Below are 13,461 nucleotides of genomic sequence, written 5' to 3' on the forward strand. Positions count from 1 at the left end.
GAATCCAAAAACAAATGAATACCATGGTTCATGTATGTTAATTAATACACATGAACATAAAAAAAGCGCAAACATAATATGCATGAGCCGAAAAATAATCAAAAATATCCCACAAAGCACACCAAATAGCCTTAATATATCTTTAATATATATATTTATTTATTTATTATGGCTTGTGCATAGGTCCGGCCAATCGGACCTGGCCAAACCCACTTGCGGGTCAAAAAATTGGTCTCACACGGATCAGGTCAGACCCATCACATGACAACCTGGTGTGTTACCATGCAATGGGTCGGGTCTAACCAGGCCCGTCCAATAAAGCATGGTCTCACCTGGCTCATTCCTCAAAATCCAAATGGGAACTGAACTGGTCCGAGAACCCCACTTGACTCAGTTCAGCCCCTCAACTGAATAGGGATGAACCGGGTCATCAGGCCCCACCCTTGAATGATAGTCAGGCTGACTCGGCCCCAAACTGGACACCAAACTAGCTGAGTCGTTGTTGAGGCTTGTACCCAAGAAGCACAGTGGTTGAACCAGTCCTATGCAAGAGACTGAATCGACCCAACACAGACAGTCGAACTCGCCAGGCAACTGTCTCGGGTGATGACTGATGAACCGTCCTGTACCAAATAAATGAACCGACATGGCACGATTAGCCGAATCCGTCTACCTAATTGAGTCACCTGATAGTGCATTGAACCGGTCACTGGTACGGTCGTCTGGAACCGAACTTGTTCCCATTTCAATGTTCAAAAGTCAAATCGGTTGCAAATTAATGGCCAAAATGGCCTCTACAGCCCTGCATACACCGAACACTGCTTGACATCAACTGAAGGACCGAAAACCGCCTTGGCACTCCCCTGTTTGGCGAAGATGGCATGGCAGCGACTATAGAGACGGAAACGGCCTCGACACCCCTCTGAATGGCCAATAACGACTTTTGTATCACCATGCAAGATCCCACCGACGGATGGAGGATCCGGATGTCAATGTCCACCGGTGGAGGATCGAATCAAACCATAAAAGTTGTTGGCCACGGAGCGACACCGATGTTGATAGAAAAAGGTGGCTTGTGTTGACGTTGGACCCAATAGAGCTAGGATGAAACAGTTGCCAGCCTTAGTCGTCCGACGAAATAAGAAGGCTAACGTTCATCCAGAGATCGGATCGGGTGAAGCCTTCCCCCTTGTCTCAAATGACCTAATGAGAGGGTGCATGACTATTCAGTGAATCAAATGGTCAATATCCCCTGTCAATTGTTCGGTGAATAGAAAATTGGGAAGGGCCAAATGGCCCTTCCGACCGACCGACGGGCAGAAGGAGGGCCTGATGGCCCTTCCTGTTCGACGGTCTGAATAGAGGCAAGCCCTTGCACCGCCTGGTGATAATCCGGCGATCAGTAGGAGGGCGGATTGGGCCTCCTCCCGTGCCCCAACATCGATCATAATGGATCATCATCGCAAATGGGAAAACAAAAAATATTTATTAAGATCGTATGTTTCAACTATTCAACGGGAACATGTAGCTCTGATACCAATTGTTGGATTTAGAAATCTGTCGAAAACTAAAGGATTCACATTTTTCTGCAATAAATCATTAAAAATAAAACAAAAACTGAAACTTGATGTGAAATCATACTTGAATCCATTAGCGCTCTGGTAGATCGTTGACGAGTATGATCTTCCTAAACCTATATACGTGACCCTTTCCTTTCTATAAACCTTATGAAAGGGACTAATTTCTCTTGGTGATAATAGGGACTCTCAAAGAGAAGTCCACTATATAAGGTTTGGGGACGATAACCTAATTTGCATTCAAATTAGAGTCTCTCAAATTCAGCCCATCATAGACTTCGAAATAGATAGAAGAGGTTTCTTCACATAATAGACCATACCATATGAGATATCATGTGGCCCAACCGAACTAGATCACATAAAGTGGGCCTGAACCTAAGACAGTCCATAATGTGTGAATTGAACCTAAGACAATCCCCTGTCAAGTCCTAGGGAAAATTCAGGAGAGGTTACGAACGGAGGCAAGTTCCGTCAGACGTAACAACAAGTGGACAACTGCAGAATCATCACAACTCATGGGTTGATCACCAAAACTTGATCATGGATGCACCAATGGTAAATTGGTCCCCTTCGCGGGAAAGCTCACATAAGCAGACCACTTGTGTGCAAGGCACATGAGTGCTAGTTTGTATAGTAGACATGAAGAAAGTTTGTCGGGAAAGTGTGCATGCAAGTATAATATAATGTTGGATCGAGCATGCACACTCAAGTGCCTAATGTCTTGAACACGTCAATCAACTAATTATGTGCTGATGTGACAATCTTGTTCCTCTTTTTTTTTTGTCCTCTCTAGTTAACCTAGCAACTGGCAATCCCTAAAGAGGTAAAAGTTTGTTTTGTTATTTTATTTAGCTTGGCTCAAGTCATACATGGTGATCCTTCGACTATTGTGGATGTGCCCCATGATGAGTTTTATGAGCCTTAGCATACCATCATATAGTGACAGAAATATGAACAGACAATGTGAAAGCCTCTAATTGAGTGAGATCATGATAGTATAAAATTTGGCAACAAGGAATTCGATCACGAAGGAGCTTCTCAAATTTTGAACCTTAGGAACAAGGTCTACCAATGTGTGATAGATCTATTACGATCCAAAATTCAGAGAAAATGTTCAATCCATTACTCCAAGATCCAAATGCCACCTCATCTAGTCAAGAGGGTTTTCCAAGTCAAACTAGATCTCAAGGAGGTGATGTGACTACTGACATGGCTTCTTTCCTATAAGAAAAGTCAAAGGACACATGTCTATATCCGAGTAAAGGAGAAGGAAAGTAGATAGGGCCCATGGTGGCACCAACTTTTAAAAAGAATAAGAAAAGTGGGAGACATCCCACTCTTTTAAAAGAGGACGCCCTCCCCTTCCAAAAACAAATGGAAAGGGGTCTTCAAAATAAAATAAAAATATATGTGTGTATATATATATATAATACATATTGTTTGTATGGAACTCACCTTTTGACCTAACCTAGAAAGTCGATGAGAATGATACTGCAACATCGTCAGAATGGAGCAAAAAGATTTCACGAGAATTGCAACAAGGGGAGAGGGAAAAATTTTAGGGTTCTTTTAAGAAACAATAAAAAAAAATTTTACTTTATATATGATTGAGCAAGCATTCGAATGTATAAAAATTAGTATACTAATAATTGACTCATGTCAGCATATAGTTGTGGATCTGATTGAAGAAAATTTTGTCTAGGTAGATTTTGTAATTTTTCAAAATTTTAACATAAAAATACATACTTTTTTTTATTGGTCCTAATGTATAATGATGTAACAACTTTTTTTTATTGGTCCTAATTTTTTTCTGGGTGACTAACTTAGTCCAATCCACTATGAGTGGTCTCAGACGGAGAGAAACTCCCCTAATGGCTATGGACAAATAGGATCAATACTACACTTATGCAGAAGGACTGGAGATACCACCGAAGACTAATATTTGGTAGTCCTCACCCCTTAACTCTAAGGACCTGATGACCAACTAAGTCATTTTCACTCGAAGCATTTTTAAAAATTTACTGGCCCAAGGAGTTTGTACCACCTACCCTTTCTAGTGTAGACCTAAGTCTTCCAATACATCCCACCCTTATGAGGCAAACTCAGAATCTCAAAATAGGGTTATCTTTATTAGGCCTTAGGTCAATGCAACTATCTCACAGGGACAACTCATTGTGTCAAGTATGTCTTAGTTCTTAGTTGGAACCCCAGCTCAACATGCAATTATGAGCAAATATGTATACACATGTGGTTTTCACAATCCAATACACGCACACACAAGATATATTGTATTAGAAATGAAATGTATTTATTATAATATGATTATTTTATGGCCACATGCTATACAACACAACACTATGTGCATTCATAACCTTGTACTCATCTCTTAAAAACATGTTGCATGTCACAACATTAAATGTATTCATGGCATCAAATGCACATCATAAACATGCTATATATCATGAGCAGTATAACATAAACATATGTTGAACATTAAATCATAATGATCATACACACCTAACAAACATTTTCATAATCATATGCATATTCATGAAATCGATTTCTCCCCAAAAACCAAATTTTCCCAAAATTCACATGTAAATGGCAAAGCAGCCATGACTTATGGCCGTCAATTTTAGACCTGGAAATTTTTTTGTATACACTTCCAGATGTCTAAAATCACTCTCAAAAATCTCAGATCTTTAGGTTTTTTCATTTGGTAGAAATAATAAATTCTTTTAGGTTATTGAGGATAAAATTTCCTAAAACTGCATGTAGCTTTGCAAGGACGCAACAAACATGCTTAGAAATACGTCCATCGAATTCCAAATTTATGAACATCTTAATTAAAAAAATCTAAGGGTGTATATCATGTTGTTCAAAAAGAACTTTTGAACTAAATATCAATGTAGCACTAGAATTTACCTGTATTTGTCAAAGAATGCCTGAGCTTTCAAAAAAATACCACTTTACTGCAAAAATGATTTCTCAGAAATATTTTCAGATGTTCACTCATTTATGCACATTTAACATGAGTTCAAACATGAAAACAAACTTAATTCATGTTGTTCATTACTTAATACATTCATAAAATGAATCTTTAATTACATAGATGTCATATTTCTAAAAGGTTTTGAAACACCAAATATGTACTTTACCAATTGGAATTTATTTTTTAATGTTATATCACTCATGCATATATATTCTCAGACCCTTCAAACATAAATTAACATCATTGATTACCAATTAATTTGGTATAAAACATAAATAAATTTCATGTAAATCGATTTTTCAAAAAAGACTCTCACAAACCTTAATCGGTACTAGCATACATGAACTTACTTATGCATGTTTGGTTCAGCCATGCACACTCGCATCGAAAAAAAAGACGAGTTTGATGCCATACAGATTGCACACAAACAATAATACCTTAGACAATAACATGCTGCTGAACCCTATGATATCAGTTCGTCAATACAATTGGCTAATATACATATGTTGAACATATGTGAATCATCCACAACGTGCACATGCAACCTAATATCATGTACACAAGCTAAGGTAAGTGTACCTACATCAAAAAACTGAAAAATATGAAACCGAACACCAAAACGAGATTCTACTACCATGAAGAACTTCAATTCTTTGTTGCAGACCTTCTTCTTATATGTACAACACCCCTAAGAGCACCATCAACCCTAGTCTAGACCTCATATGGGGCTTGGGATGTGGTGGAAAAAGAGAGAATAAAGGAGGGAGAGAGAGAATAAGGAAAAGGAAATAGATAAGGGTGTGAAGGCCTCCTTTTTATAGGTCCTCCATTGGGTTTTCCAAACCCATTAGGAAACCCTAATTTCACTCTCCTCGCTAGAATTTCAGTTGGCATATCACATTCAACCCAATTTAGAATTCTAACCTCTTAGGATTCTCGTATAGATAATTACCTATTTTATTTATATATTTTTGCCATATTTTCAAAACAAGGCATTGAAACACCAAATCTATATTTCACCAATTGGAGTTTATTTTTTAATGTTATATCAGTCATGCACATATATTATCGGACACTTCTAACATAAATTAACATCAGCTGATCACCAATTAATATGGTACAAAACATAAATAAATTTATGTAAATTGATTTTCCTACAAAGGTTCTCATAAACCCTAATTGGTACTAGCATACATGAACTTACTTATGCATATTTTGTTCAGCCATGCACACTGACATCAGAAAAAAAAACATGAGTCTCATCCCACACAGATTGCACATGAACAATAACACCTTATAGAATAACATGTTATTGAATCCTATGACATCAACCTTGTCAATACGATTGGCTAATATACATATGTTGTTGAACATATGTGGATCATCCACAACATGTACATGCAACCTAATATCTTGTACACAAGCCAGGGTAAGTATACTTACATCAAAAAACTGAAAAATGTAAAACTGAACACTAAAACGAGATTTTGCTACCGTGAAGAACCTCTCCTCTTTGTTGCGTACCTGCTTCCTATGTGTGCACCACCAACCTTAGTCCAGACCTCTGATGTGGGCTATGGTGGAAAAAGAGAGATTAAAGGATCAAGAGAGAATAAGGAAAAAGCAATAAAAGGGGGCTGTGAAGGCTTCCTTTTTATAAGTCCCCTCTTGGGTTTCCCAAACCCATTAGGCAACTTCAATTTCTCTCTACTTACTAGAATTCCAGTTGGCATATCACATCCAACCCAATTTGGAATTCTAACCTCTTAGGATTCCCATATTCATAATTACCTATTTATTTTATTTATATATATTTCATTTAAATAAGTAGGTGGGCACGTCCCACCTTCTTTGGGATTCACTTACATATGGGTGGAGTCCATTCCATATACACTCTCACCCATGTAGGTGAGCTCAGCTATGGGGCGTCCCACCATAGAGTCCAAGTCAATAGGAATATAACAAAATCCTTTAAGTTCTCTAATTAATTACATCACTTGAATTAGGTAACTTATCAACCACTTCCGACTCTTATCAAATTAGAATCCTATGTGGCTTAGAAACTTAGAAAGTAGAAAATTCCAGCCAAGTAGAATGGGCCAACAAGGAGAGGGGGAATGTCCCAACCTATTGGGATTTCCTTCTTAATTAATTAATTAATTACTTAATTAATTCAAGTCCAAGTTTAAAAATCCACTTAATTTCACATTTCTAAATTTGAATTCAATTTATTTCTAAATCCATTTCAGATTCAGATTCAAATCCAAATCCAAATTCATACTTAAATTAGATCTGAAGTCAAATCCATATTCCAATTAAATCCAATTCCAAATTCATGTTAAATTCAATCTAATTTAATTTAAATTCTTAATTCTTATTGAATTAAATCTCAATTAAATTCAATTGCAAACCAAATTCACTCATGATTGGCGTGCATACTAAACTTTAATTTAAATAAATTCAAATCCATAATTGAGACATAAAATTCATTCTTATTGATTTAATAATTGCACAAAATTTGCTAATATTAAAGATTTGCAAGCACTCTTCATGAAGGTTATATATTATTTGCGAAAGTAGTTTGTAGTCTTCGTATAAGAGTGTGAAGGTCAGTGACATTAGCAAAAAGTATATGTGAATTTCGTACAATATTTGAGAACCACCTTGAAGATTATTTACTTAAAGAAGATTCACATGGTAGCTCACAAATGTCATACTATATATGTGAAGGTAGTACCTTATTTACAAAGGTCAAAGATAGTTTCAAACATTAATATGTGAATATCGCTACATATTTGTGATCTTTTTTTAAAATCATTTACTTAAAAAAGATTTTCATGATCATAATATATATGCAAAGATAGTACCTTATTTACAAAGATAGATTGGAGTGCAAAGATAGAGTACATTCACACATTAATATACGATTGTTGCCACATTTGCAAACCTTGAGGATCAGTTACTTAAAAGAAGATTTGCACGATAATTGGCAAATGTCTGATATATACGTGAATTTTGTATAAAAACAATTTCATTTACAAGAGGTTCACAAATTTGGTTATAAAAACTTCGTGAGGTCCACAAAATTATGCAAAAATACTTTTAACATTGCAAGATCAGAACAGCATACCTGTATATGCTGGAGCAAAGGCTAAAAAGGTTAACAAAAAGTCAGGCATTTGTGAATTTGAACATGAGACAGATTTCAGAAATTAAGGCATATCAAGAAACGTATTTTTTGCCGTACAGCACAACAGACTTAAAAAAATTTCGGCACACCTGAGGCATAAGACATCTAATCATGGTGGTTGGGTGCCCTTTAGCCATGGATGAAGGGCAGACTGTTATGACTGCAACTAAGTTGTGGCATGAATAATTGCAGCTGCACCTTTATTCCGGTTCAGGCGCTGGACCAATTTAGGTTCTCTGTGAACAGCCAGTTAACGCTTAGAATTAAACAGTTCGTTAATTGAATTTTCCACTCTTCAAGAAACCTGTAATGGCAATTGAACTAAACAGCAGGAGGCTATTCAGCAGCATTCCCTACCAAAAGGATTTAGTGCACACTGACAGCACAAACTTTTCATGCAGTAAGCAACATTTTGGGTTTAAAGTAAATTATTAGAGGCAGATTTCTTCTATTTTAATGCATAGAGATATATGCATCATGCGTGCATGTGCACAAATACACGCAAATCCTTGTCAATTAATCCAGTTTCCCATGTCTATTTGCCAAAATGAAGATGAAAAATGTGGACATATTCCCAAATCTTAATTTTCAGAGCCAACCAAAAAAGAGTTTTATGCTTATCCTTTGCGAATGGTTCAAAATCCCAAAAGGCGAAGCTTTCAGGTAGTCAATCAACACAGCTTCTGCTAGAAAACATCTGACTAACCCCAGCATGCCTATCAAAAAAAATACAACCACTGCTGGAAACACCAAAACCCAGAAGATATTAATTTTTCAGAGCCAACCAAACAGAGTTTTTGCTTATTATTCACGAATGGATCAAAAACCCAAAAGGCAAAGCTTTCAGGTAGTCAATCAACAGAGCTTCTGCTAGAAAACATCATGCTGCCTTTCTTAATGTTGAAGCTTTGCAAATACAACCGCTGCTGGAAACAACAAAACCCAGAGGTTGTGCAAACCAAAATACTTCGCCTGAAGAATTGGCAGTGCATTCTAAACTTGGAGAAGTGAACCCCGCTCACAGGGATGTAGCACAGGCAGCATCTGAGGCCAAAAGAAAATCAAGCAGGAAAAGACCAGCCACTCGGACCAGGATGTGATGAAATCATCAATCATCTTCTGTCACACTAGTGGCTGCCTGTATTTGTAATATGATTCAGGCAGTTTCATTCTACTTTTGACGCTTGTACCTGAGAAAAACCATCCATATCTCTGAGAATTCTTGATAAATTTACGTGGAAAGCTAGATAAAAATAAACTAGTATGAAAAAGGTATGATCAAATAAACAAATCTGATGACTACAAAAAAAAATCAACAAATTTGCAAGTCAATAAAATGTTAAAGAGGTGACAAACAACTAGATTACAGCAGACCCACTCGACCAGATTAACATGTGGGACTCAGTTGGAGCCAGACAACAAAAATCGAGTAAAAAAATGACATTTCCAAGGGTTTGTACAGGGAAACAACACCGTGTAGGTACCACATCATTGTTTTCTGAAAGATGGATGAAGGTTCATCATCATGTGCACCTATGTAATCAGCAAGAAATGAGTTAGTTGTTCCTCCACAAAAGAGCTACCAAGTCCCACCTGCCATTATGTATAAACAAATGATCCAGTAGACTATGGAAGTCATTCGTTTGTCTTTAAAAATTACTGATTTCTCAAGCAGCCAAAGTTGGCAAGAACTTCATGTATATGATGAGGCATGATGATGATGATAAATAAGACACCAATATCTCCAAGGACATTTACTACTCAAGCCAGGGGAAATGGAGGAACATTAGCATGAGAGACAACTTGATCTTCTATCACCTATGCCATCAAGTTATATGTCAACAAATTCTATTGAATTGCCAATGTATGGAAATTTTGTGAAGCCCAATAACAGGAGATGATGTCACCAAAAGATTTCCTTGGCTATGAATATTCAAACATGTTTCATTGTGTTTCCTGAATCACCTGGAGCCAAAACTGATTACGCATGACCTACTGAACCTTGGATTCCTTGGCATTAATGTGCTGAGAGATGGGGTTGTACAACTCGATAAAATGCATATTTTCCCTAGAATGAACACAGACACGCGCACATGCACATGTCATGCATAGATGCTGATATAATTAAAGTTCACCTACTTGTCTAAAGTGGGCAAAATTGTCATTTGATCTATATTTCTTCACATGCTGAGATCGGTTATATCATGTTTTAAACAACTGCACATCAAAACAAGAAAAAACTGTAATATATATAACCGATATCATAATATTCATTTAGTAATATTTTGCCTGAATCAAATTAATACTTAAATGTAAGTGATCAACACATAGGAACAGAATGGACATTCCACTTAACAAGCAAAGAGGAACATAATTTGTTCTAATCTATAAAAATATAGCAGCTTCCACAAGGATCAAAAGCAGATTTTGGATTTCATTGTTTCCATGAGTAAAACATTTTTTCTATATGCTATGTAAAAGAAGTATAAAAAGAGAATGAAAAGAAAATCAAACCAAATCAGTAAATCAACCCACATAATGTTGGCCACCATTTGAAAACATGCTGTCAAAGCCAATGAAATTTCTAGAATGCACACCAGAATAAAAACTAAAAATTAGCCTGTGGCATTACGTCCCATGTTCACTAAGAGAAGCGTCAAAAATAAAATATACCAAATAAATGATTGAGACTCTGATGTAACCCTACCTTGATTTGCTCTTGAATGAATTCTTTGAGCTTTTCTTTCTGACACCTCCATGCAAATTTGTCTTCAAATCCTGCTTTTTCAAACTCATCTCACTTTGGAATAGTTCTTTCATCTCCTCTTTCCTACTTTTCCTTCTACAAGAAGCTTTCTTCAGTTCCTTGCTTGTAGTTTTCACAATTTTACCAGCATGTTTTGCTTTCTCAGAGGCCTTCACTGATTTAGCACGTCGATAACCCAAGTCAACAAGAAAGTTACCCACACCTAATCTTTTCTTATTTCTGGCATCCTGCAATAACATTTATCATGATCATAAATACAAGGTTCACATGGTAAAAGGTCTCTGAGGAAGCAACAGTTAGAACCACCATACAGGTGAATGAACTAAAAGGAGGATAAATAAATACTTAAGACAGTTATATGATGAACAGCAAGAGAAGAACTCAACCCTAATATAATCTTAATGCAAAAGACAAAACAGGTAACATATGAATCTCCTGACACAATCTCACCCGTGAGACAAAAGATCACGCTATGTCCATGGCATAAAATCTAGAAGAGTTAGCCTGAAGAGTTTCCAGTGCTCGATATGATTAAGAAATGAGCTACAGAAGTAAAGTGATACCCAATCAAATGCATGAATCAGATGAGAACACCACCTAGTTCAAGCCCTGTATGCACCATTATATGGTAATAAACGGGAGTTTCATAGGGTTTCTGCAAACTTCAACATGAGTAGCCATCTCTAATTTTATTTTGATCGTCAATCAGATAGGCATAGCAGAAATCAGTACAAGTACCCTCTTAAATATCTCAAGGTACAGTCTAGAAATAAAAGTTACATCACATTTTGCATGATGCATATGTAGAATGTCTTAAATAGAGATATGTATCACCTCAAAATCATTTATTTCATGTCCATCATCGGAAGTCTCTTGAGCTGCTTCTAATCTTCTCCGTTTCTTCCGTGGCATATTTTTCTGTCAAACAAGATCAAAATACAAGAATATAAGACATTCAACCTATTTGCATGAAAGGACTATTTATCACAAGGTAAATAACCAGCGGAAGAGAGAGTAAGGACACCTCTCGTTCATGTCGTTTCTTCTCCTTCATCTTCTGGTCATCTGATTGCTGGACACTCACAGTAGCATTTGCACTACCAAAAGCATTCTCTTTGGAAGCCTGTATTAGGAAAAGGATGTAACAAAACCCAAAATACAAGAACAATCACAATGCTCATAAGAGCACAAAAGCACAAAACCACAAAGGCAACACACAAGCCTCTAATGGGAAAACACAAGGCCAGAAGGGCACACTTCACAATAGCTCACAAAACATACAAAAGCACTCAAAAATATAAAAAAAAATATATTATTTATTCATATGAAAAATGCTTAAGAGAAGCATACTAAAAATATGGGAGAGATCCCATACATATACAAGTAAGAGGAGGCAAGAGAGTTAGTCTAACTAGCAGTTGGCCTAGTCCCAATGGCTACAAGAAATAAAATAAAATAAAAAAGAGAAAAGTACAAAAACTGCCCCTAATGGGCAGAGCCTATTACATCAATGAAAAAGACAAAAATGCCTCTAGAAGGCATGACCTATTACATATAAAAATATATATATTTATATAAATATAAACTATATAATTTAACAAAGGAAACTTTTAGTTTAAAAAAGTACTAAGATTTTAGAGGTGCACACAATCATGAAAACATACAAGATCATCTACAAAAGGTAAACAATATTTGAATCAGGAGATAAAGCTTGGCAAATATAAATGGCATTAAAGAGACAAAGGAACTGGAAAGAGAGAGAAACAAATGAACCATATAATGTAAAAAAAGAAGCAAAAGTGTTTAAATGGAAAAAACATAAAACATTAAAATGGAGAGGCATTCAAAAAGCATATACAGGGAGATTGTGTGAGCATAACTCTGTATGTGTGCACGCGCACGCATCTGGCTTGTTCAGTGGGAGGGCTATTGAAGAAGATATTCTTATGGTAAAGTACGATAAATCAATACACTTCAGCATTTAGGCCCTATGTGGACGAAACAGATAGATCTGACGAAGACATCCCCAAAAAGAGTGGATAAATGAATAAAGTGGAGACCAATTAGTAGGGTATTATGTCATAAGCAAGTTTCTTTTCAATAGAAAGATTATTTTCTACAAGACTACAATAAGATTAGTCAAATGTTGAGCAATTAAAGAGCAAAAGGAAAACGAGTGTGTAGTTGAGATGTGCACGCTGAGGTGGATTTGTGGGATAATAAAAAGGGTAGGCATATGAACAAATACATTAAAAGCCACCTAGAATATTTAGAAAAGAAAAGGAATGTCATATAGGAATGTTTAGATCTACATTGAAGCATGTTGCAATAGCAGCAACAAAGGTTGGCACAATATGAGTTAAAGGAACAATGAAAAGAATAAGCCAATGAAGACTTTGAGGGAGACATAAGCAGGTATACAAAAGATTGTGGAAAGAGAAGAAAACCTGACTTGTGATTAAGCACAAGAGAAAGGAGAAAGAAGATAAAGATCAGTATAAACCGGCACCCACTATTGGATTGCTTAGATGGGTCGGCTGTACATTCCCATGTATTTATATCGCTAGGGCTACATAGGGTTTTGGTATTTTACCAAAAACCCTTCTTACAATAGAATACAACTAAAACAATAAAACTACAAACATATCCATACCAGTGAGACATCAATATATTATTCCTGACAACCTCCCTCAAGCTGTATATGTCTTTCTAATCATGAACAGCTTGCCTTTAAGGAACAAAAACTGCACCTTGGTAAGCCCGTTAGTAAAAATATCTGTTAATTTTCTAAGCCTACAAACCGAGCAACTATCTCTTGATCATCAATGAAATTTTGATGACACTTTGATTATCATAATAAATGCTGCACTGATTGATGTTCTAGTTCAGCACAAAATGTAAATGACTGATCCAAGTTATTTCAGAAGCCAAGAGG

General features: G+C 36.3%; 1 protein-coding gene across 1 annotated transcript in view; it reads right to left on the reverse strand.

Annotated features, from left to right (window-relative positions):
* Positions 1 to 8,529: 8,529 nt before the first annotated feature.
* LOC149823406 (DEA(D/H)-box RNA helicase family protein) overlaps positions 8,530 to 13,461 on the reverse strand; it is a 107,757-nt gene continuing 102,825 nt past the window's right edge. Inside the window, exons 17-20 of the mRNA XM_090018816.1 lie at positions 11,551 to 11,649; positions 11,361 to 11,444; positions 10,467 to 10,753; positions 8,530 to 8,949 (exon numbers count right to left, since the gene is read on the reverse strand). Of these exons, the coding sequence (XP_089874942.1) occupies positions 8,931 to 8,949; positions 10,467 to 10,753; positions 11,361 to 11,444; positions 11,551 to 11,649 (489 nt within the window). The 3' untranslated portion in view covers positions 8,530 to 8,930. The remainder of the gene's footprint in view (positions 8,950 to 10,466; positions 10,754 to 11,360; positions 11,445 to 11,550; positions 11,650 to 13,461) is intronic.

Source organism: Nuphar pumila, chromosome 10 (genome assembly GCF_984573655.1).
Source record: "Nuphar pumila chromosome 10, dmNupPumi1.hap1.1, whole genome shotgun sequence".
NCBI classification, from domain to species: Eukaryota; Viridiplantae; Streptophyta; class Magnoliopsida; order Nymphaeales; family Nymphaeaceae; genus Nuphar; species Nuphar pumila.